Raw genomic sequence first — 27,457 nt, forward strand, 5'->3', positions numbered from 1 at the left:
GGTGAAATGTTGAATTTCAATAAAAAAAAATTGTCAGTCACTGAAATAGCAAGAAATTTTCCTTAGTTATTTCTTTGCCATTGTACCTTTCACCTTTTCTCTTTTTTGCATAATCTATATTGCTTTTTTTTAAGATTTATTTATTTATGCATATAAGAACTAGGTTGTAGGCCAGAGATGGGGGGCAGTTTGAGAGGATTCACCAGAGACAGAGTGGGGAACAGTCCAGGCAGAATGACTAAAACACACTGCTGAGGGGAGCATTGAGGGAGACAGGAGAGGTCTGCACCATGTGGGTTAGCTCCCTGGCAGGCTGGGGATTGAATTCATGCTGCTGTGGCTGTTGAACTTGTGCTGCAGTAGCTGGTAACAGCTTGATAGCTCTGTCTTTAACCCCTACATCACCAAGGAGGCCCTGACATTGCCTTTTTTCTTGTCTCTTTTCTTCTACTTGTTATTTATATTGGACATGCAAGAATATAAGCTTATAAGAATATAAGCTATAAACACAGCAGGGCACTCCAATATTTACTAAAATGTTTCAAGTGAAGTATTACCTAAACCTTACATTACCTAAACCTTTAAGTTATCTGCAACTTAATTTTGTTTTTTTAAATCTGGGGCCTCCTGGTAGCACAGGAGTTAGTCTCAGTGCTATCAAGCTCTCACCAGCCACTGCAGCATGAGTTTGATCCTGGCCAGGGAGTTGACCCACATGGCACAGCAGACCTCTCCAGTCTTGCCTGCTGCTCCTCTCAGCAGTGTATTTCAGATTTGCCTGTTCTGCTCCCCACTGTCTCTGGTGAATACTATCACCCCCTGCACTTCTGACCTAGATCCCAGTTCTTGTATGCATAAATAAAATAAATCCTTAAAAAAATTTCTTTTAAGTCTAAGTTTAAGAGACTTCTATTAAATAAAAATCTTAATTTATAATAATTACAGAAGTGAAAGTCTGGACTGAGTTAAAATAATTATTTGACATGAAATGCTCTATCATGTGGAATTTATGTATGAATACTAACAATTAAAATGTAAAACTCAGATTTTCATTGTGTAATATGATATACACATGTCAACATGAACACAAAATAAGGTAGCAGAAGATTAAATTCATAATAAAATTCATTTTGTAAGAAGCTTGAACTATGGCTAGGAATAATCTAGTGAGTAAAATATTCTCATATTATTTTCATTTAAAATTAGAATATATTAAGCTTAAATTATAATGTATATGAACTTAATTTTTTAAATTGATGATTTAGAAGGAATTTAAAAATCCTATATAAAAATAATCATCATGAATATATTTTACCTAAGTGATATAGAAACACCAAATGATAAGATTTCTTATCTATGTACCTGTACATGTTATTATCTACTCATTAGTAGTTAGAGGAATTTGTAATTTTTTTAAATTAAATTTTAAGAAACTTTACCGTCATGTGATTTTTCAAAGGATCCAAAAGATTGAAATGAATATTGCACTTTGGGCAAGCTCTCGGAAAAGGTGTTCCATTTTTAGATTGAGTTGATAAGGCATTTGTACCTAAAATAAATTCAAAATATTTATGATTCAAAATTCATCGTTTTCAAACCTTAAATAACTAACAATACTATGTAAATTTACTATAATTTCTGAAGTTTATGTATAAATAAATACTATAATTTCTTTGTTAAATAACACATTTTATATTTACCTTTTGAAGGAATAGCCTGAGGAGATGTCACTGAAGGAGATTTAACTGTAGGAAATACAGCTGATGAATTTGCTCCAGAAACACCTTCACTGGGTTTAGGTTTTTTTGGATTAACACTGTTTACTTCAGATGTAGAAGGACGTTTTGACAGTGAACTTTCATTCATACCTACAGTGATGGAAATAATGTGAAAAATACTTTAAAGTACTTCAAAATATTGCTTACAACTAAGTAAACATTAAATTGGAACTAAATTAAAGGGAATATAACTGAATTATACAAAAGACAGTGACAAAATTAATGTAATCGAGTATCAGGAGATGTGATGACAAAACAGATCAAAATGTTTCAAGCAGAAAAAAAAAAAGGGAAGACAAAGTATGCAGAATAATTCCAACTCTGTTCCTCCAACTGAATCATTTTTAGATGCTAAAGTGCATTAGGGTTTAAAAATATATATTTATTCCATAAATTTAGAGATACCCTTTACAAGCATTTTATTTAACAACTTAAAATGTCTAATGGAAAGTCTGTTCTTTTTCCATCTAACAAAGAAATGGTATATTCAGTTTTAGGTTACATATTCCTTTTTTTCTTTTGTACAAAGTAGCAAGTAAATGTTGAATGATAATACCTCATTCATTCATTCATTGATATGAAAGGGCTCATGGAAGGAGTTAGTACAATGGTTTTCCAATTTTGTTCCCCACAGCCTTATGGACTCATCTTAGGGAATATATTGGGCATATATGACAGAGAAACTCTCCTTTTATATTTATTAAGTTTTTGCATGAACGTTTGTACACCCAGGGATTTCATTCCTAAAAATAGTTTCTAGTTTAAAAACCATCAAGTAAATGGATCAAGAAAATGTGGTATATGCAGACAATGGAATACTTCTCATCAATCAAAAAAGATAAACTCATGCCATTCACAGCAACATGGGTGGAGCTGGAAGGGGTTACGCTCAGTGAAATAAGTCAGAAGGGAAAAGAAAAATAAAGGATGGGGCCTCCCCAGTGGCACAGCGGTTTAGCGCTGGGTTGCGAAGCTGCCCGCGGCCTCTGCAGCACCGGTTCAATCCCCGGCTACCGGGTGAGGGTCCCACATGGCATGCAGTCCTCTCCTGCCACCCACTGCTCCCCTCAGCAGTGTGTTTCATCAGTCTGTCTGTTCTGCTCCCTGCTCTGGCTCTGGTGAATTCTCTCACCCTCCCGCACTTCTGACTGTACCCAGTGATTGTATAAATAAATAAATAAATCTTTAAAAAAAAGAAAAAAGAAAAATACAAGATGGTTTCACTCACAGGAGGAATAAGGGGAAACCAAACAAAGTGTCAAACAAAGACAAAATGTGCAGGCAAAAAGACGCAACCTATGAAGCTATCCGCAGCCACTGCAGCACGAGTTCGATCCCTGGCCAGGGAGATACCCACATGGTGCAGCAAACCTCTCCTGACTTGCCCGCTGCGCCCCTCAGCAGTATATTTCAAGTCAATCTGTCTGTTCTGTTCCCCACTCTGTCTCTGATAAATCCTCCCACCCCCCCACACCTCTGGCCTGTACCCCAGTTCTTGCATGCATAAATAAATAAATCTTTAAAAAAAATATAGATCTAAGGCATACAGCAGAGGAGGGGGGAGCAAGAGGGATCAAAACAGGGTAGGGAAGAGCACAAGTGATTATGGTGACAATTCACAGGTGATGTGCTAGTAAGAGATTTCAGGAACTACACTTGAGGGGAGAAATCAAATACTATACAAAAATGAACAATGATGTAAGAAATAAAAAAGTAACATGAAAAAAGAAATTTTGAACTTAGTTGGCTTGGGGCAGGCCTAGAAATCTGCATTTGCAATGGGCTTCCTTAGGTGATTCTAATGTTGGTGTGGACCAGACTTAAATAAAAGTTACACCTAAAAAAAAAAATTAATAAATAAAAGCCACCATCTTAAAGTTAAAGGATTTTAGCATACTCACAGTTTTAGCAAAAGAAATTAGAATATTTTGGTTATAACTAGGCCACAAAGCAAATGTGCTTTCTGAAAATAACAGAAAAGTACATAGTAATAAGTATTCTAAAACTGCACATCTTATTTTAGTGTTGCCAAATATACTAAAGTAAATGAAATGAAGTAAATATATTAAAAATAATTGACTTTTAAGTCAAACAATACAAGTTTAAATTCATGCCTGTCACTGACTATGTTTTCTTTTTTTTTAAATATTTATTTATTTATGCATACAAGAACTGGGGTACACGCCAGAGGTGTTGGGGGTTGAGAGGATTCACCAGAGACAGAGTGGGGAACAGAACAGGCAGAGTGACCGAAGTACACTGCTGAGGGGAGCAGCGGGCGAGTCAGGAGAGGTCTGCTGTGCCATGTGGGATGCTCCCTGGTTGGCAGGGGATCGAACTCGCGCCGCAGTGGCCGTGGATAGCTTCATGGGTTGCATCTCAACCCCTTGCGCCACCATGGAGGCCCCTGACTACATATTCTTGACTTATTGAATTAATTTCTCTGAATCTCAGTTTCTTCTTCTGTAAAATAAAAGTATATTACCTATTTTTACAGAGCTGTTCTTAGGATCAAATAAGACAGTGTATTTTAAGTACTCTAGACAACATCTCGCAAATAGAAAGCATTCAATAAATGACAGCTATTCTCATTACTACTGAAATATTTTATATCTTAACTTACTTTAGAGCAAATTATTCTAATGGGTGTATGTATACGTTTTTTTAATAAGGGGAAACATGCCAGAAAAATGTTAAGAGTAATGCACTGTTTAGTTACTCTGTTTCATTCTTTGAGATAACATGAAAATGATTTTTTACCCATCTTCAAAGCACATGATTACTGATAGCTACACTATGAGCACTTGAAAAAAATTCTATAATCACAGTATCATTCTTGTAAGATGCTTTACATTACTTTAAGAAATCAATGAGTGCTGGTATTTTGAATTAAGCATCTATTATATAACAGGATGAATGCTAGAAACAGATTGTTTTACTGTGAGAATTTTTTTAACCTAAGAAATAAAATTACTCTATATAAGAGCTTTAAATTTTTAAACTTATCTCTGTTGTCTATGGCTTGCTCTGTTTCCTGCCCTCAATAGCACTCCAACAGTAAAAATCTTATTTCTCATCTTTCAATGAGAAATCTTATTCTCATTCAAGATCAAGCTCAAATCCAAACTTCTCCAAACATTTGTGTCTACTTGGCAGTGATCAATCATGTTACCAAAAATTTACACATACTGTCATTCATAATTATCAATTATAACAACTCTTTGTCAAGTCCTATAAAGCTCATCATGCAGTTTCACACTTTATCTATCTATTTGAGTTTCAAAAACCCTGACTAAAGTAGTGTAAGAATTAAAATTTTATCTTTAAATGGCTGTTTTCAGATCTGGAAAACGAATGTATTATAAAAGGAAATTTCCATTTTAACCATATGAGAAAACTGAAGTGTGATGATCTGATAAGGACTTAAACATAACAGTTCAAATATGCAGCTTCCAAATCATCCTACTTACTGCTCAGGCCAAAGCCTCACTATCAGTAGTAGAAAACTAGAGGATGAGTAGGAGTCACTATCCTTATTCCCAAGAAGTTTCAATAACTCAGATTTTGTTTTTTATGACCATGCACTTTGTAAAACCAGACTTAAGATACCTATTTTTTTCCCTTGCTTTTTTTGGTTACTATGGTTTACCTAACTAGATTTTTACAAGTCTGTAAGTGATACTTGAAGTGACTATCAAAAGAAGTATCTAAACAGAAATACACTAATATTTTAGGCACTAATATTACTATAGTAAAATTGGGAAGTGTTTAGTAAATTCCCTACACTAATTTGTTAGTAAACAATATGAAAATTACCAAAAATCTTATGTATCGTTATTTAGTCAAATGCATGAAATGTATCAAAATTGCTCAAAAAAATAAATGCATTGATTAGAGAGAATTTTCAATTAGATAAAATTCTTTTGCAGTACATTAAGTTAGTGAAGGACTTTGGTACAGTATACAATCTAAGAACTTTGAAACACTTCTACAATAGGAAAATGTCATTATTCCATCAATGGTCATTTACTGAGTACTTACTACATACAAATTTACTGCAGTGACTTTATAAGATCACTCTGTAATTACATTTCACTACCACATCTTAATGATTTATTACATAATGATACTGACCTAATTAAGAAACCAACTATAAACATTTATTTTTCTACATGAAGGCTATAGAAACTAATTAAAACTTCTTTAACAGAGCATTCAGGGTATCAAAAGACTTCTCCAACTTACAGAAATTATTTTAAGATTTTTTTAGTCCATGTTTGGTGTGAAGTGAGACAAAGTAGTTGACTAGTCTACTTAGTTAACAGTAAGAAATAAAATATTGTTATTAAATAAGATTTTACTTAAAACCACCCAAGTAAGGAATTCATGAACTATATATGCCATTCCATCTTGCAAATACATGAAAAAATTAATATGAAAGCCTGGCCTTCAAAACAAAGTCAATTCCATGTGCAAGTTCATCAAGTTTATTTCCTTTTTTTTTTTTTTTAAAAAAGTGCTAAAACTAACCTGTTATTGAAAGTGTTGGTTCCCCTTGGTAATGAGATAATCCTGTATCTTGAGTCAAATCAAAGAGTAACTCTGAAGAATTATTAGGTACAACTCGTGATGAGTTCGTTATATAACCCTGTTAAAATATTTCAAAGGAAGAATTTATTTATTCAACATAGTTATGATTATTTTGTTTCATAAACTTTTATAACAGTAAATTTAAGTGTATGCCAATATTATAAGGATAATCTTTGATGACATTACTAATAAGTTGTAACACATGAAGGTAATTATTACAATCTGCAAAATTATCATTTACTAAAATTGCAAACAGCTATTACTTAAAACTGCTTTAGTGAATTACAATAGGGTACAAATTCTAGTTTTTTCAAGGTGAAAGAAACATATAAATTCATTTCAAATCAATTAGATTGATACACTTTAGAGGGCAAGTAAAAATGCAGTGTTCCCATAAATGGGCAAACAAAACTTAGCATATGTGTAGGGTAAACAGGAAAAAATAGGTAAATACACTGACATTGACTCTAAATTTAAAAATTTATCTACCTCTATAAACCCCACATACAAAATATCAGGACAAAAAACCAAAATCAATCTGTAGTATTGTGCACCAAGATAGGAAACAAATATACCACATAATATACACGTTTTAGAATCACCTTTATTGGAAAAATTTATAAGACAAGAGCCAGGAAGAAAAAGAATAGGTTCCCCACTTTTCTTACCACCCTACACAAAGTCATGTTGGGCCCAAGTGATGTTCCATCTCACAGAGCAAATAGAAAACTGCCGAGGTCAGCAAGGGGAACAAATAAAAAGCCAGGAAGACAAAATTTACAATGGACAGTGTTTATAGCAATGACCTAGGTTAGCTGCTTTGATCTTGGAGCCCTCTGGGCTCAAGGGAAGTTCCAGACATTCCATCAGAAGAAAGGGTGGTTCCAACTGGAAGAAAGATCTCAAAGATCTCAAGGAAGGGAATGAAAAGTATAAATCATATGTGGTCAAGCATAAAGTATTATAAATATATGTATTAGCACAAACATAGATTAGTATAACTATGAAAATTACTGTCAATATTATGTAAAGATATATACTCCAATACTATTACATATTAAATATACTGATACACAAAATTTCAGTGCAATATATAAAACACCACTGTACAGAACTGAGCCCTCAGAGTGACATTTGGACTATTTTGTATGTCATAATATATAACAACTCAATTTAAAAATTAACTATACTTAAAAATTAAGAGGAAAAAGTCACATAAAGAAAAAAATGAACAAAGGACATAAATTGAGACGCTTCAAAGACAAAATACACATACCATACATATATACATGTATACATACACACACACACACACACACACACACACACACACAGCCTTTTTTTCCAACTTACTAGACAAAAAGTTATAAATACAATGGCAATTTCTAACTACTGATACTGAACTGGCATGATTCTAAAGATGATAATATCTAATACTGTAAAAAATATGAGGAGCCTATAAAAGAAAAGAACTGCAAGGTGTGGTCCTGACTAGACCCTAGGAAGGAAAAATATTAATGGAAAAACTTACAAAATTCAAATAAAGTCTAAAGTTTAGTTAATTATCTGATTATAAAAAGTGAGACGTTAACACCAGGGAAAACAGGGTAAAAGGGTATATGGGAATCTTCTGTATTATTTTTCCTCTAAGTCTAAAATTAATTTGAAATAAAGTTGAAGGTAGAAGCTATATTTTGGTACAATTTTCTGCATGAAATTTTTGGTAGTAGCTATCCAAGGTCTCAAAAAGTTCACATCTTTTGATCGAACTATCCTACTTTAAAAATATTAAGGAAATGAAAATATTTAATTGAAAATTATTTATAACAGCAAAAACATTAAAAGTCCTTAAGTCCAACAATGAAATGGGTAAATAAATTACAGACTACCATGTGACCAATATTACTGTTTTTGAGAAATAATCAATAACATAGTCCCAGTAAATGTCCAGTGGGGGGAAAAAAAAGAGGCTGTATCTGTATGTATAATTTTGATATACTCTATATTCTGTACACAGAGAGAAAAATTTAAAAATAGTATGCACTTTTCCATTTTTGCCATTTTATAATTAGGTAAACTACTGTTAGGTATAGTTACCGAAAACTTTGCAACCCAAATACATAACATTTAAAAATATAAACATAAAGATTTTGTTTTATGCTTACAAATTGAGGGACAATTACAGAATCTTGGTTTGCTACTAAACTTTTCTGTTTACATAGCCAATTAAGAAGTTATGAAAACAGGTATTGAAGGAGCCCAAACCACTCATAGAATCTGAGGCCTAATTTGAGGCCTAACAGGCAGTTTTCTGCATTTGAATTTTAATGTAGAATATAAAAAAAATCAGTAATGCTGTATGATCATTTTACTTCAAATTATTTTCTCCAAATATTTGCACTTAAAAAAATAGAAAATAATCACTTGTATTTTCCAGAATAGTTCTTTAACAAAACAACAAAATACTGTTTAACACTTTCATGTTAACAACTCTGGTTAATCAAGCATCAAAATTTCAGAAAGAGGCCTCCTTGGAAGCACAGGGGTTAAAGACAGTGCCATCAAGCTATCGTCAGCCACTGCAGCATAAGTTCAATCCCTGGCCGGCCAGGAGGCTACCCATAAGGGGTGGCAGTCCTCTCCTATCTCACCAGCTGCTCCCCTCAGCAGTGTATTTCAGTAGATCTGCCTGTTCTGCTCCCTACTCTCTCTGGTGAATTCTCTCACTGTCCTGCACCTCTGGCTTACACCCCAGTTCTTGTATGCATAAATAAATAAATCTTTAAAAAAAAAATTTCAGAGTAGGAATGCCTTATTCAACAAGTAATTAAATAATAACAGTTAAATAATTATTTGTTGAATAATTAAAATAATTCTCCAGCAGGCATTTTTTAATGTCTGACAAAACAGTTCAGAAAAATATCAAATATAACAGTAAGGTAGAATAGTACCAGACTGGGATTCAGAAGACCTGTACATTTATTTAACTATACAACCTTGGGCAAGTTTCTTCTGAGCTTTCAGTTACTAACTTTCAAATTGAAATAGTAGGCACTGTTCTAAATGTACTTGCACTTCATAGTACCTAATTGTATTAATTCAAGTAGCTGTCACAACAGTTCTAATAAAAACCTAATTCATGCCCCATTTTACAAATAAGTAAACTAAGGCTAGGTGTAGTTACATAAAATTCCCAAAACAGTCTGATTGTTATTAACGGCACTATAATTAGAACACATGTCTAAAGCTATATCACACTGACTTTGTAACTGATAATAATACATCCCTGCCAACATGAACATCATGAGATAATGAGGTATAGAAATATTCCATGAAGAGTAAACATATACACAAAACATGATAAACTGAAAAACTATAATTATAACTTATCTAAATCAATAGCTTCCAAAATTCAAAATGAAGTGCCTTAAATAGGACTTCCAATACATTCCAGAATACATCTGTTTTTCCTAACTTTGGACATTAAAGTCACTTGGAGAGTATTTTAAAATGTTATTTCCAGGACTCACCTGGACCAATTGACAAAATCTCTCCTTAAAAACTGTCTAGAGATTAGAAACCACCAATCAAGATGTTTTGATTAAAAATGATACCCACGGAAATAAAACATTGAGTTAGAAAAAGTTCTAATTTCTAACTTTTGTAACACTAAAGACACAATCCCTCCCTTTGTCATTTTTTCTCTCCCTGGGTCCAATGTAAGAAAGATTTTTATCTATCAAACTGCATTAAATAACGAAGTTCCTTTCTCCAGTTTTCTTTCCCACCAATGCCAGTTTATTGTAAGCATGAGAGAATCACTCAGCTAATATGATTTCAAATAATAGCAAAGAATCTTCACATTGCTCTCCATCTTCTGAAAACTAGAAATAGCCTGTCAAACCCTAGGATTTAAGGTTTAGTTAGTGGTCTAGGTAAAATTTTTCATTTTAGAAATGGAGAAAATGAAGTTCAGAGAAGTTAGAATAAGGCATAATCAGTGCTAAAGTCTCTTGCTTCTATCTAAAGTTTTTTTTCTATCTAAATTTTTTAAACTACTGATTCACATCACTATTAATTATTACTTTAAGCTTCTTACACCACAGGAAAAGATCAAGAGTGTTCACCCAAAGTACTCTTATTTTTTAAAGATCTATTGATATACCTTCGAGACACAAGTGGGAGATTATTTAACAATAGATTTAAAAGGTTGTAGCTTTCCTTGTCATTTTTAAGCAAATTTAAGGATAACTCTTGTATAAAAGATACCACCTCAAAATATTAATATTTAGTACTAACAGACATGTTGATTACCTTATAGTAATACAATGTGATATATTTTAAAACTGTATTATTTATATTAAAAGTATTTTTATCAATTCTGGTTTTGAACTTGGAGGGACTTTGGTAGTTGTTTCCCTTACTGTCAAAATAACAAACATTTTAAGGAAAAGTTACTATTACTCTGAGACCAATGCCAAACAGCTTATGATAAGCATGAGAAAACCACCACATTAATTTGACTCCAACTAATAACAAAGAATCTTTACATTTTGAGTATATTTTTTGCTTTAGTACTTTCTTTGGTTTCAAGACCTCTTTACACATTTAAATATTACTAAGGACCTTTCTCTTGATTTATGTGGGCTTTATCTATTGATATTCATCATATTAGAAAGTAAAACAGAGAAATTTTTAAATTTTTATTTATTTATTTTAAAATAACAATAAACCCATTACAGATTAACATAAAATAACAATTTTATGAAAAATGACTATCTTGCAAACAAAATATTAGTTAAGAGTGGCGATTTTACATTTTTGTGAACCATAAATGTCCAGTTTAATAAAAAGTGCTGTAGTTTTGTATCTGCTTATGCTCTCAGTCTTTAGGGCAGATTGTTTCAGTTGAAAAATAGAAGAAAATCTGACTTCATAAAGATAAGCAGTTGAGGGGCCTCCCTGATGGCATAAGGGGTTAAGTACAGCACTGTGAAGCTATCCACAGCCTCTGCAGCATGAGTTCGATCCCCACACAGGGAGCAACCCACATGATGCAGCAGACCTCTCCTGTCTCGCCTGCTGCTCCCCTCAGTGGTCTATTTCAGTCAGTCAGCCTGTTCTGTTCCTCACTCCATCTCTGGTGAATCCTCTCACCCCCTGCACCTCTGGCCTGTATGCATAAATAAAGAAATCTTAAAAAAAAAAAAGATAAGCAGTTGAAACAGGGAGCATTTTAATAGCAATTTAGGATAACTATGGATATATTTCTTTGATACTATACCAAAACTCAACAGTTCATGTTAAATGTTTTAATGTAGAATCTGATTTCATATCACTAAACTTTTTGTACTTTGTTAAATTAAAATCTATTGGTCTAAAATCAACAACTATGAACCAGAGACACACTATGGGAAGGAGGTAGGGGAAAGGAGAGGTTGGGGTCAAACTAAGGGGGTTGCAATTGTATGGGGAATATAAAAATAAAATTAAAAAAAATCTATTGGTCTATTTTACATTTTGAATAGATCTTTTATCCATGCATGGTTTTGTAACATCATGCATTAGTTATTAGGAAAACAGTGGTTCCTTTAAATTATGCAAATCTTCCAAATGCTGAAAGATTTCATTATATAAAATCACAGTCATATTTATTAATATGACCATGCACCTGAAAAATCTTTAAATATGGGGACGCTTTCAAGATCATGGTAGGATACACATTTTCAAACATTCTAATTTTTATATGAAATCTCCAATTTTATTAATAACAGAAATATTATGTTTCTTTCCTTTAAGTGACATGTAGATTTTGTTCAATTTTGAAGAAATGTCTGCCAAATAATCAAGAATGAAAAGTTCATTGTGTGGTTGACATATTTTAAAATGGCCTCCATAATGCCTATCACCAAGTATTCAAGTCTTAGATGATTTTCTACCTTTGAGTAGAGGTAAGACCTGTGACCTGCTTCCAACCAGAATACAGCAAAGGTGACAGGGTATGCATGATTTTGTGCACTCATTACCTTATATAATATTGTAATGCCATCTTCCTAAGGATTCTCTCTCATCTGATGGCTATGAGGAAGCAAGCAACCACGTTGGAAAGACCCATCTTTCAGGATCAAGTAAGATACAGTATGTCATACAACAACAGGGATACTTACTGAGAAATGTATTGTTAGGTTATTTGCCATTGTGTGAATATCGTACAGTGCAATTACATCAACCTATATAGTATAGTCTACTACAGACCTATGCTAGCTATTAGGAATATTGTAATAATATGTGTTCTATTATTGACTAAAACATCAGTAAGTTACATGTGACTGTACTGAGACGGTCAATCTGACAACTTTTAAGTAACTGAATGCTGACAATAATCGTGTGAACTCGGAAGCAGATATTTTCCCAGTCAAGCTTTAGATGAGATTGCAACCTTGGAGCTACAACTTGACTTTCACCTTGTGAGACCCTGAAGCAGAGGAGTCATGCCTTAACCATGAACCACAGAAATATGAAATAATACATGTGTGTTATTAAATCACTGAGTTCATGGTAATACTGCTACATTTAAATAATATACTGTAGTTTATCATCATTCTTTCAAGTAAAAATGGTCTTCTATTTTTTAAAAGAGCAGGTAGTTTGGATCACAATTCAATCACATAAGTGCTTTTTCAAGATAATCATCACATTTCAGATAGAGATATACTTTATGCATACAAAATAAAAATTTTAAGAATACATATTCAGGGGTAGAGCATTAACAAAATTGTTGTTTTAATACTTAGGGAAATTATGACTGAAATTTTTTTATGGTGAGTGCATGGTGATAACCAGTACAAAAACTACTAGTACAACTTGGTACCACTGTCTTGATTCATACAAAGACACCAGTACTTTACCCTCTACTGCCTTTGCATCATCAATGAAAATGTTAACACACTGAAAAGAGCAAACAGGGGCCTCCCTGGTGGCACAGGCAATTGAGTGCAGCACTGTGAAGCTGTCCGCAGTCTATGCAGTGCCGGTTCGATCCCCAGCCGGCCTCGGAGCAACCCACATGGCAAGCAGACCTCTCCTGTCTCGCCGGCTGCTCCCCTCAGCAGTGTATTTCGTCAGTCTGCCTGTTCTGTTCCCTACTCTGTCTCTGGTGAATCCTCTCACCCTCTCGTGCATCTGGCCTGTACCCCGGCTCTTGTATAAATAAAATAAATCTTTAAAAAAAAAAAAAGAGCAAACAGTGTGTTTTATCATGACAAGTATTGATTTGGAAAGCCCAAGGACTTTAAGACTATACTTTGAAAACTGTTGCAGTAAGGTAATATTTCCATTTTTAAGTACATATTTATATACAACATGCATGTGTGTGTATATATACATATTGTGTATGTATGTACTTATAAACCATGGATTAGTCTGACGTGAATATCCTGATCTATCATCTGCCAGTTACGTGACTTTGAGTGAATTGTTTAACCTCTGTGAGCCTCTTCCCTCAACTATGAAACAGGGATAATAATATTGTCAATTTCACAGGGATATTTAAGAATTAAATGAGATTAACCTATTTATAAGATTTAGCACAAAGATTTACACATTAACAGCTCAATAAATATTAACTATTACCATTATTTTTTTAACTATGAATTAAATTATATATCCAGAATTAAAAGCTATAATTTTCCCAGTTAAGAATGAAGAACATTTGGTTCACATTGTTTATAATCTTAAACAGTTTGTCATTATGCAATATTCATTATTGATTATACCTTTATTCCTATTTTGATAGCAGTTTTCAATAGTGTGCCTATTTAAGAATATTATCTGATTTATGAAAAGTCTGGCTAGTTAGTTCCTACAGTTATTATTTTGAGTACTGGTTGCCCTATCATAAAGATGGTGACATTTGCTAAAGTGAATTATACTTCTACTGGATAACAATCCATGATAGTCCAGATTTTTAACTAAGTATTGCTGATATTGATAAATAATATCCAATGTATCCCTCAACTGACTGTGTAGTTTCAAAACACTTACAGGTTTAGACAAAGGCTGAACAATAACAGAACTATCTGAAGATCTAGATTCAGGATGAAAATTTACTGGCGAGGCAGTCACTGGATTGGATGTTGGGTTCGTGTAGTGCTGACTTGTAGACTTGAATGCAGCAGTAATACCTGTATTTTAAAATTACACATTTTTAATTTTTAAAATTAAAAATAAATTGCATTTCTATATAATCAATTACATAAAAATATTTAAAGTTAAAATAGTATAATAATGTTGTACCTCGACTGAGTGCACCATTCTTTATTCCCCTTGAATATGAGCTGGGATTTACTCTGTTCAAAATATCTGTAAAAAAAAGTATATTTATTTTTAAATGTCACTGTTTGAATGAAATATACATTAAGATAATAAAATCATTAATTAAAAACAAGTAAACAGATTCTTGAAAGGTGTATATGTTTTACTTATTTCAGAATAGTTAATTTTAAACAAATATATCTTCATCTACTAAGGGAACAAAAGAAGCAAGATTACCAGTCTTAAATTTCTAACACAATAAAAACAAACTTTCTAACTATACTCAAAATCCAAAAGCCGGAAAAAAGGATTAATAAATAAATCTCCCCTGATTTTATACATTACTTCTTTTTTTTTTTTAAGATTTTATTTATTTGGGCCTCCCCTGGTGGCACAGCAGTTGAGCTCTGGGCTGTGAAGCTGCCCGCAGCCTCTGCAGCACCAGTTCGATCCCCGGCCGCCAGCAAGGGTCCCACATGGCACGCAGACCTCTCCTGCCAGGCCCGCTGCTCCTCTCAGCAGTGTATTTCGTCAGTCTGCCTGTTCTGTTCCCTGCTCTGGCTCTGGTGAATTCTCTCACCCTCCCACGCTTCTGACTGTACCCAGTGCTTATATAAATAAAATATTTAAAAAAAAAAGATTTTATTTATTTATGCATACAAGAGCTGGGGTACACGCAGAGATGCGGTGGGTAAGAGGATTAAAACCAGAGACAGAGTAGGGAACAGAACAGGCAGATTGACTGAAATACACTGCTGAGGGGAGCAGCAGGTGAGTCAGGAGAGGTCTGCTGCGCCATGTTGCTCCCTGGCTAGTCGGGAATCAAACTCATGCTGCAGAGGCTGCAGATTGCTTCATAGTGCAGTGCTTAACCCCTTGTGCCACAAGGGAGGCCCCGATTTTATACATTACTTCTATGTATGCACTTTTATTACCTTTTTTAGCGGCCATTTTAGGAAGTGTATAGGTACCTTTGCTTTAACATTTTAACAATGTCAAATACAATTACTCTGTTATCTAATAATCCACAAATACACGTACAAGATGTTCTGATAGAAAGTCATAAAGATTTAAGTGTTAACTGCTTCAGACAGTGACTGTTAGACAATGCCCTTCTTTCATGAATATAAACATATGTTGCTGGAGAAGGGATAGTTAGGGCTGCCGCCCCAATTAGTACACAGGTCAGAAACTTACAATCATTCCTTGCCAAAACATTTTGTAATCAGCTATGGACAACACTATAATTAGGCAGTAACCTGGATATGAGAACCCCAATTTAGAATTAACAAACTTATTTAGTGTATTCTGACATTTTAAGCAAGTATTCTAAATTCTTCCTTTTCTTGACTTCAGGGTTTAAGTGAGAAAAAAAGAAAAATGAACAAACATTAAATAGGTTAGTTAGTTCCACTAAAAATCATGATTTCCAGTCTCAAAAGACCTCCAGTGTCACCAAATAATCTTATCCATTTCTTCCTCTGACAGCTGATATTTTAATCTCTTACCTCCTCCCTCATGTCCCCAACCAGATCACTACTCTTATCTTCAAATTATTCCAATCTCCTCCAGACCGTCTTAACAGAGGAAAAAGGAAAGTATCTATAACAGAGTTTGTAAGTTTTCCCTTTAGAAGCAGTATCTTATAAAACTTGTTTTCACTATGATAAATGCTTACTTGAAATTGCTGGTTTTGAACTTGTTATTTCCCCAACAAAGATTGGCTCATCATCATCATCATCTTCAACCTCTTTTACTTTCTTCTGCCATGGTTCCAGTTCTTCTTCTTCACATTCCATAAAGAGTTCTGCCATTTTTGAATTATCTAATTTTCAAAAGTAGAGAAGTAAACCTTATTTTCAAAAGAGAAAAATATGTTTTTTGGGAATATGTAGTATGATATTTAAGTTCTATTTTAATGATTTGAATAGCAATTTCTGAATTGATATTTGTAGTTAGTGCATGGTGGCAACACTAAGAAACTCAGAATTTCTTCTCCAAGATATAATTAGTAAATTTAGATAGATTGATAGAGAGACAGACAGACAGACAGATGGACAGAGAGAAACAGACAAAAAGATAATGGCTGACAATAATGACTAAAAAATTCTGGAAACATGCAAAGTGAGTTATAATCAGATGCCTGGAATATGATTATATCTACAAAGAGGAAAATACCTAGCTATGATCTGAAACACACACACCCCACCTTAACAAATAGGAGATAAACTAAGAATAAGAGGTAACAGGTGGGAGATACACTGGAAAAATGAACCAGATTCAGGAATGCCAAGCACAAAGCTAAGCAAGGATGAAGTGCTACACTAAAACATGAAAATAAAGTGAAGCTTATTTATTCAAGAGAAATTAGACATTTCACATCTGAAGACACAGACCAAAGAACATCAAGTAATTATCATCAGTCTAGAAGTTCTGACCAAACTTTAAAACAAGCACTAGAAATTTTAGAAAAACTGCCTTTCATATCAAAATCCAATAAAATAAATAAAGACCCTAAGGAAAAGAAAGAAAACAGAAGACATGAAAAACATTAAAGATAAAATGAGCATCTATAGAAATAGCAAACACGAATGTTAGAATAATATTCAGAAAACAAGGGTATGGAAAGCATAACAGTCAAAGCTTTTTAGTTCAGTTAAAAAAAAAAAAAACTATTTCAGACATAGAACCAAGAAAGGAAAAACAAATTATCTGAGAAAAACATACTCTAGTGTACAACCACCCACCCACCCACTCTCCCTGCAACCCCCCCCCCACACAAACTAAAGAGAAAAGAGAACACATGGTTGTTAGAAAATCTATTTCAAGTTATAACATTAAAAATTACAAAAAGAAAAAGCTAAAGTAAATTATCAAAGAAATAACACAAGAAAATTTCTTAGACTGGAGGATGTAAATCTCTGGACCCATGCGGAAGACTTCTAAACACATTTTACAAGGCCAGTATCCTGATATGGAAAGAGAGAAGAACAATACAAAAAAAGAAAACTCTATTGTAGTAGATATCAGAGCAGATGATGGGAAAAAAGGAGGAGAGGAGGAAGAGAAGGGGAGAAAATAGGATACTGGCACTGGAGCCTCAGGGGAGAGTGAGTGAAGAAGCATGTGCATATATGGAAGTGCGTAGTTTTACTACCAAAATTACAGTTATGTAAATGATTGCTAAATCAACTTAAATTTGATTTTAAAAAAGAAAACTATAGACTAATATCCCTGAAGAACATAAATGCAAAAATTCTCAAGAAATCGTAGCAAGTCAATCCAAAAACACTTTAAGAGAATCATTTATTATGACCAAGTGGAATTCTCCCAGGGTTCAAGGATGGTTCAACATAGACAAATTGACTAATAAACAGAAATCAAAGTGAAAACAAACCCTAGATATCTGACTGCAAAACTGAGGTTACAAGGGAAGGAGGCTAGTGGGAGGGGAGCAAGTAGGGAAGGAGACCCAACAGACTGTGGTAAAGGGTTATGGGTATTTTGGTAGTGGACATGGTGTTGTGCCATACATATGATACGGTATGAACCTACACCCTCAATTCATGCATGATGTTGTAAACCATTGTTACAACAATAAAAAGAGTACAATATATTTTTTAATGCTATTAACAGACACTATCAAAAGCTTTGGCAAAATTTAACACTCATTTGTGATAAAAACCCTCAATAAAATGGAAATAAAAGAAACACACTTTAACATAATAAAGGCCATTTATGACATACCTACAGCAAACATCATACTCAGTGATGAAAAACTTAAAAGTTTGTCCCCTAAGATCAGGAAAAAAACAAGGACATCCATTTTCATCACTAGTGTTCCAAAATAGTTTAGGAAGTCCTAGCCAGAGCAATTAGGAAAGAAAAAAGATATAAAAAGAATCCAAATTGGAAAAGAAAAATGACTATCATCATTTGTAGATGACATAATAATATACATAGAATATCCTAAAGACTCCACCAAACTACCACTAGAAGAAGTGAATACAGTAAAGTGGCAGGGTACAAAATCAATATACAAAAGTTGGTTTCATTTCCATCTGTAAACAATCAGAGAAAAGAGAAATTAAGAAAATGTCACTTACAATCACATCAAAAAAGACAAAGAACCTTCAGAGCAAATGTAACTAAAAAGGTGAAAGACCTATGCACTAGACCTGTAAGACAATGCTGAAAGAAACAGATGACACACACACACACAAAAATAGACAGTCTATGTCCATGGATTAAAAGAATAAACATTTTTAAATGGCCATACTACCTATAACAGTTTAGGTTCAATGCAATCCCTATCAAATTCCAATGGCATTTTTCAAGAAAATAGAACAAACAATTCTAAAATTTGTGTGGAACCACAAAAGATCCCAAGCAAGTAAGCAATCTTGAGGGGAAAAAGGAAGGAAAATGGAAGTGTTAGCTTAAATCATACAGTGTAAATATCAACTTATACTATAAAATGTTACTTATCAAAACACAATGGTACTGGAACAAAATCAAGACACACAGACCAATGGAATAAATTGAAAGTTCAGAAGTAAATGACCACATGTACAAGCAGTTAATTTATGACAAAAGAATCATAACCATACTGTAGAAAAAGGAAGTCTCTTCAACAAAAAGTGCTAGGAAAAGTGGACAGTCACATGCAAGAAAAAGAAAAAGGAAAAAGAAACCTAGATCATTATTTAACACTACACACAAAAATTAACTCAACAATGGTATAACTTGGTATAAGACTTGAATCCATAAAACACATAGAAAAAGTAAGTGGGAGATGATATTTGTTCATAATATATCTGACAAGGACTTACTATCCAAAAAAAAAAAAAAGAGAATTTAAACAGACGTTTCTGCAAAGAAGATATACATATGGCTAACAGGCACATGAAAAAAATGCTCAACTTCACTTGGAAATGCAAATCAAAACTATAATGAGATCTCATAGATGTGAGAATGGTCTATATCAAAATAATATGAGTTGGCATGGGTGTGGTAAAAAAGAAATTCTTGTTCACTGTTGTGGGAACATACTGGTGTAATCCCTATAGAAAATAGTATGGATATTCCTAAAAACCTAAAAATAATAACAACCATGTGATCCAGCAATACTTTTCCCAAGTATTTATCCAAAGAATATGAAAACACTAATTCAAAGAGATGTATGTACCCCTATGTTGATAGCAGCATTACTCAGAATAGTTAAGAAATGGAAACAGCCAAAACCAATGCCTATTAATGGATGATTGGCTAAAGAAAGTATGGTATACATATCAAATGGAATATTGCCAAGGTATTTTTAAAAAGATAAAATCTTGTCTTTTCTGACAACATGGAAGAAACCTGCAGTGATTATGCTAAGTGATGTAAGTCAGAAAGTGAAAGACAATTACTGGATGGTTTCTTTCATCTATGGAATATAAGTATACAAAGTAAACAAACTAGCAAATTACAACAAAAGTAACTCTTAGACTCAGTGAAAAATAAGAGTGGTTACCAGAAAGGGATGGGAAGGAAAGGTGGAGAGGGGGATGGAAAAGATAGAGATGCCAACCTGATAGTGGGAATGGCACTAGAACTCTGGTGGTGGGTAAGATGAGGTTTATATACACACAGAGGTAAAGATGTGCCCTCAAAACTTATTTAGTATGATTAATCAGTAAAATTTTATTTTAAAAAAAAGTGTGCAAAGATTGAGTTTAACATTTTTCAACAAAGATTACAAATTGAAATGACAATATTGAGATATATTTGGTTAAATATATAATTTTAAATTTTTTTAAAGGCCCCACTAGTACCTATCAAGTTATGATCAAGAAATGATCAAGAAAAAGTTACACCAAGCCATAGCATGAAGTTTTAGAACAACAGAATTTAAGAGAATATCAAGTCAGGAAGAGCTGGGGGGAGGAAGAAGAAAGAAACAGGTCTTACATAAAAGATCAAAATAAGAACATACGCTACAAGACGTAGAATAAATGTTTTTAAAAGTCTTACCAAAATTTTTTTAATCTAGAATTCTATACCCAGCTGAATATTTCATCAAGCATTAAGTACAAAGATCAGAAACATCACATAAGATTTACTTTTTACATACATGCTTTCTTGGGAAGCTTCTACAACATCTACCAAAATAATAGACTTAATCAAGAAAGAGAATGACACATGATACAGGGCATTCACCACCGAACAGTTCCAGGACAATAGAAGCTCAGTAGGCCTAGACAACAACCAATCCAAAGTAGATCAGAAAACAGAACTTTAGGAGGGATGTCTTTGAGATACCAAATAAAAAATGATTTTAAAGAATTATATACATGTAGATTACCTCACAAGTTTTACTGTGTGGAAAACTGAATTGAGAAGCTACTGAAGGATATAGGAAGATTTGACTACAGATTTTAATAAAACTTAGTAAATGAGAAAACATAAAAAGCATTAATCATTGGAAAAAAGAAAGAAAAAAAATGAGTAAAATGTAATATATCCTTTTATAGCTATTCTATGTATAACAGCATATTACCATGCATTAATTAACAATATTTATTATGATCATAATGAAAACATTAAATATGGACTTAACCAAAAATTGGAATAATTATATTGGGGACTACTTAAAGGGAAGAGGTAGCTGTGAAAGAGCAAAAAATCCTCAACTACCAAGATTGAACACTATTAGAAAATGGTGAAAACATTGTTTGATAACAGCACATACACGTGTACAAGTAAGCATTCTTTAAAAAACTGTGGTTAAGTCATCTGAAGCGTTTACAGGTTGTTCGACATTTTAAACTATGTACATATATTGTTTTAAACTGAGATGGGGAAGAAAGAAAAGAACAGGAGAAGGAAGAGAAAATTGAGAGCCTAAACTAAATAGCAATGGAGATACACACAAGTGGTACTTAACTAGATAAACAGAAGGGTTTAGGGGTAGGTGGTGACACCACTAAAGAAAAAAACCTCCAGGATTTTGAGTTAGACAATAATATCTTTAAATTATCATTGAAATATAGTCATAACTGAAGATAAATTTTTTCTGTTAAAGTAATGCCACATCTCCTTTTGGTATTAAAATGGTCTTAAAACATACAAACTATAACAAAGAGAAATACCTTAACAGATTAGGTGCCACTGTTTTATAAATCAAAAAAAAATTTTCCTCATATAAAAGCATGTTATAACCATTTCCTGTTTCAATGTTTAAAATTTTAGTAATTGAACCAACCAAAAAACAATGTTTTCCCATTTCCCTAATGTCATGAACATTATAAACTGATCCCTTTCTTTTCTAAATTTTACTGTTTTGCCAATTAAAGTTCAAGTCAAATGATTAAAAATATTATATATCTAAAGTCAAACTGAACTCATTAAGAGTATATTTTCCACATTAGATAAGCAGTAGACACATAGTATATAATAATCTATGAGAAAGGAAAGCAGGTAAATCAGGTAATGCCTAATTTTTAAAAAGTAGGCAGACTCACTGTATGCGGATGATAAAGGTACCATTCATTTCCAGTTGGTTTAAGCTATGAGTTGAAGTGTGTTTCCCTCAAATTGCTGAAGTCCTCACTACAAGTACCTCAAAATGTGACTATATTTGGAGACAGGGTCTTTAAAGAAGTAATTAAGCTAAAATGAGGTTACTAGGGTGGGTGACATTCCAAAATGACTGCTGTCCTTAAAAGAAGATATCAGGACTCAGACACATCACGGAGGGAAAACCATCTGAAGATATAGGGAGCAGATGGCCATACAGAAGCCCAGGGGAAAGGACTGGAACAGATCCTTCTCCTGTGGCCCTAATAAGGAGTCCTGCCAACACTTTGATCTCAGACTTCCAGCGTTCAGAATTATGAAAAAATAAATTTCCTGTTGCTTAAGCCTGTGGTACTTTGCTATAGCAGTATTAGCAAATTAATAGAGAAGACAAAATTCCTTATTCTTTGTAACAGGGCTCTGCCATTGTCAATATATCCAGGACATGTTGTTGAAAAAAATTATTTTAAAGACATATTAACAGCTTTATGAACTTTTTAAAAATAATTTATTTTTTTGTATATACATAGAAGAAATATATGATTATGCCTATCAGTCTAACAATAGCTATTCAGTAGGCATAGAGAGGAAAAAAAATCTCATTTCTACTTTATTCATTTTTTTTCATTTGCATTACTTGTTTTTATGGGAACATTTGTTATTTTAAAATTTTTAAGTGTTTTTGTCTTTAAGAAAATGTGCCTACCTCCTCTCTTCCCTTCTCCTGAAGCAATTATCAGTACAAAAGCCACATACACTAGTATCATGGCAACAACACTTACTTTTTGGCTGAAAAGGGTTGTGGCCCATCAAGTTGCAGAGTTGACTTTCTTTAAATTGTCACCTAAGTACTGACACATGATATCAATCAATTTTATGAGTCACTGTAAGTATTGCCAAATATTGAAACACGAAACTTGGGATCCAAAAATTCTTAGATCTAATTTTGATCTTCAAACTCAACTCACCATGTGACTCCAGACAAGGCAGCAAGTTATACCTCAGTTTTCCTTCCTATAAAATAAAGACACCTAGTTATTAGTATAGGTTTCATTACCCTAAATGTACACATATTTAATCTTTTTTCTTATAAAAAGCTCAATTTTTAAGTTTGATATATTTGATAAAACACATTACATAATTGTTCCTTTCCTAAATGAACACAAATTTATTAAGTAAAATTGTGAATTAAACATTTGCCTACTTGAAAAAGTCTGGATTATTAAATTACAAATAATTTTTTAAAGCATCCTTTTGTAAAAATGAGTAATCGCCTCACGTACTATTTTAGTAAATTTGAACTTTCAACTAAGTAGCCTTATTCTTTAACTGTTACCTATTTTTCACACCTCAAAATTAAATTTTGAAAATGATTTCTGTAAGAAAACACAAATTTCAAATTATATTTTTCTATTATTTTATCAACTAACTTAAAATGAAAAGAAAATTAGTATATTTTATCATAATTAAAAAAATACCACTCATTGTAATACAGTGCTAAATTCTAGGGGGGGGAAGATGAATAAGTCATAGTTCTTGCCTTCAGAAATTTAATATCTAGTACATCTGTAGTTTTGGGGATTTGAAAGTTAAATTCTATTATAATAAACATTAAAATTTTTAAAATTATTTTAAAACAGCAAATAGTGCCTTGGGTTCTCAAACACACAATAGCATACATTTTATAAAATATACCGAGTTCTAAAAATTGTTTTAGTCATACAGCAAAAATGGTTAAAAATTAGATTTCAGAAAACTAAAATATTCAGATACACAGCTAATTCAATCTTCACATTCCTCTTCATTCTCAGACTGACAAAAGAGTAAGTTTTCCTGCTTTTAGTTTTCAAATTATTTGAAATGAATTAGGGAAAAAAATTATTTCAACTTCAGAAGCTACTATGATACTTTTTGAACTATCACAAAGAGAACCCAGTGAATCCTGTGTTTTACTAACCCAGTTCTGAGGTTTTACTGTTTATTTCTCTGTAATTCAGTTGTTTGAACAGCTGTAGCTTTTTCCTAAAGTAAAATCAATGCTACAAATAAATGACAATTGTGGCTCATTATTTAGGAATAACCAGTGCCAAGAATTCGGAATTTTTTAAGAGTCACAATTACACTTCCTAAGAGTCATATTAAATATTTTTGCTGTGATTATTTAAATATCTCTTAGCAAAATTCTAAAATTAGTATTCAACGAATACTATTTTAGTATAAAAATATTCAAATAAAATTTATTTTAGTATAAAAATATTCAACGAATTAATGACCTATGCTAAGATAGCCACTACCTATGAATACAGCGATGACTTTAAGATAATCTACATCAAAAGACTGAGGACCATGGCAGCCACTTAGGAACTTAACTGCTATACACTTGTAAACATACCAAAATGTTGGAGAGTCTCAGATGCATTTAGAACCATCAGTTCAGTCCAAAGTTACACTGTAATATGGTAGCCAATAGCCACAATTGACTAAGTTTAAATTAATTAAAAGTAAATAAAATTTAAAATCCATTTCTTCAGTGTCATTAGCCACATTTCAAATGCACAAAGTCACATGTGGCTGATAAGTACTATATCATACAGTGCAGCTACAAACATATGTATCAGATAATACTGATCTAAAGTATTATTATCATATTTTATTCTGGCCAATAAACAAAGTTTTAAGAGATTATTTTGGCACGTTAGTCTCGAAGTATGCCAAAACAATCGCCATAAAACCCCTCAAGTTCCCACTTCAGAATTTTGATGTTAAGGGATTGAATTCTGAGAATGATTAAATCCGTTGCCATTTAAGTGAGGAATCCAGCATAGATAGATAGTGGAGATCAACAACCTCCAAAAGATCTCCACTTTCTGCAGCTCAGATAAGGTTCCAAAATGGCCAGAAAAAGAGAACACTCCATCTACTTCAACAATCGACTAAGACAGACATTTCATTCTTAAGCTTAATATACTTATTTTTATGGGTTAAAAATTTAATTTCAAGATACCAACTTACCAAAAATCTTATAAGTCACTGACTTTGGGAGATTGCTTGTAATAAATAATAGTAATTGCTATTTTACTTCTGTTGTTTCAGCTTTTATATATTTAAAATTAAACTGTATCTTGGGGAGGTAGAGTCTTTCTACAAAATATTTTAATCAATGGAAATGTGGGAAATTCTTAATTGTTTGGAAAACTCACTTTTAATAATTGATAGATATCACCTGATATGAGTACTAAATAACACATTTGATCTAGTACTGAGCACATTCTATAGCATAGTTGTACTCAGTATTCCATATAATCCTATTCACTCTCTGTCTACACTCAAGCAATTCTGCAAACCACATGGAGAGTCAGCATGAGAAAAACCAAGTCATAGTTTCAGCACTGCTACAATTTTCAATCAAGTCAACTGACAATTCTGGATCTCAGATTCTTAGAGTGATCCCTAAGATCTATTAGACTCTGAATGATCCCTAAGGTTTGATTCAACTATATACTTTATAAACATTTATTAACTATAAACAGCAAAACTCGGTAATGAATGTCAGGTTCAAATTTTAACTCAACCACTTGCTAGCTCTATCAGAACCTTAGTAAGTTAGTAAACCTCTATGCCCTACTTTACCACGTATATATACTTATTTTAGAGGGTTATAAAAAAGATTAAGTGAGAAAATACACAAGCACATAGCTCATTGCCTGCTATGTGGAAACCACTTGATAAATACTAACACTGAGTTAAATGCCATTTTAAGAAACTGGAAGAACTGATCACAATGTTATTATATTGGAATTTATAAGTTATGAGCTGAGCATTTAGAATTCATTTTGTTATATAATACATTCATTATAGTATTTGATGATAAAATTTTATTGTTATAAATACACCTCCTTGAATGTGAGTGTCAAATCTATCCTGCCATACTTTCATTAAAAAAAAAAAACACAAAGTAGCTAAAACACATATAACATTCATCAATATCATTAAAGCAGATTCATTCATTCATTAATATCATATACGACTAATCTCAAAGAATAAAGTATCTAATTTTAAAATACTGTTGAAAAATTAATCATACCATTTCTATTAAGACATTATTATACATGCATCCCTGTTTTCTAATTTCTAAAAAAAAATCCTATTTTAAATGAGTAGGTGTTAAGTAGATTGTGAGGAATATGGTGAATCTTTTGGACCTCATAAATTAGCTATACAATGAAATAATCCAAGAAACTACACTATAAAAACTATCAACACAAAAATATTTCAGTTGGGAGTTGTATGCCCAACCAAGAGATGGTAACACCAAAATCACATGATCAAACTAACAGTAAAAGGAAAATACAAAACAAGAAATTAATATAATTATTTTCAATAGTGAAAATTTATATTCAAAGTTATTGTAGCATATAAAGTTCCACTAACTTAAAATTTTAATGTAAAATTAACATGCTAGTGTTAAGAAATAGTAAACATGTAATAATTCTGTCTATTGTCTTAAAATTTGATATGTCACTTTTTTCCTCTCACAAATTTCCCAAGAAATCAAGCAGTTAAATCATGACTTTAAAACTTTGGTTTATGCTCTATTTCATTTCATTTTCCAAACAATTCTTTAGTCTTTGCCACTAATAGCATACTGAAATTGAGGTGTATAATTTTAGAATTCTAATCCCAAATGTATAGAACTAAAAGGCTTCAAAGTGGATTCTCTATGATGAGGAACAGTCTAATATTTCAACACTGGTTTTGTGATCCCTCAAGAATTTCCCACTAATCTGAAGGGGCACTAGAAAATTATTTTTAACTTAATGTTCAATATATGAAGAACATAATCAATTTGTGAAGGAGCCATTTTTAAGACTCCTATTTTCTATTACTTTATTATCCTTCAGAAAGAAAGATAAACAGAGAATGATGACTACTTTGGCATTATAAGACCAATCACACAACAGAAAAGTTGACATGGTAGGCAATTAACCCATAAAGAGAGACCCATAAATAAAATTTGATTTCATAAAATTTGGGTATTTAAATAAGAAATTCTATAAAGAAATTAACTTATTAAAATGTTTATTTACAAACATTAAGCAGATTACATTTCAGTTAATACTTCTTTTATGCCTATTGTTTTATTTTTACAAAACTAAATTATCATTTTTAGAATCAATCCAGTTAGTATTAACTACCACAGAATAACTCTTGAAAAG

General features: G+C 32.5%; 1 protein-coding gene across 1 annotated transcript in view; it reads right to left on the bottom strand.

The window, feature by feature from the left end:
- ZNF280D (zinc finger protein 280D) overlaps nt 1-23,066 on the bottom strand; it is a gene marked incomplete at its 3' end in the record, with an annotated part of 85,268 nt that extends 62,202 nt beyond the window's left edge. Inside the window, exons 1-7 of the mRNA XM_084241120.1 lie at nt 23,024-23,066; nt 16,360-16,506; nt 14,664-14,729; nt 14,412-14,551; nt 6,309-6,426; nt 1,701-1,868; nt 1,440-1,549 (exon numbers count right to left, since the gene is read on the bottom strand). Of these exons, the coding sequence (XP_084097246.1) occupies nt 1,440-1,549; nt 1,701-1,868; nt 6,309-6,426; nt 14,412-14,551; nt 14,664-14,729; nt 16,360-16,506; nt 23,024-23,051 (777 nt within the window). The 5' untranslated portion in view covers nt 23,052-23,066. The remainder of the gene's footprint in view (nt 1-1,439; nt 1,550-1,700; nt 1,869-6,308; nt 6,427-14,411; nt 14,552-14,663; nt 14,730-16,359; nt 16,507-23,023) is intronic.
- Nucleotides 23,067-27,457: the final 4,391 nt, after the last annotated feature.

Source organism: Talpa europaea, assembly GCF_964194135.1.
Source record: "Talpa europaea genome assembly, chromosome: 8".
In the NCBI taxonomy this organism is placed as follows: domain Eukaryota; kingdom Metazoa; phylum Chordata; class Mammalia; order Eulipotyphla; family Talpidae; genus Talpa; species Talpa europaea.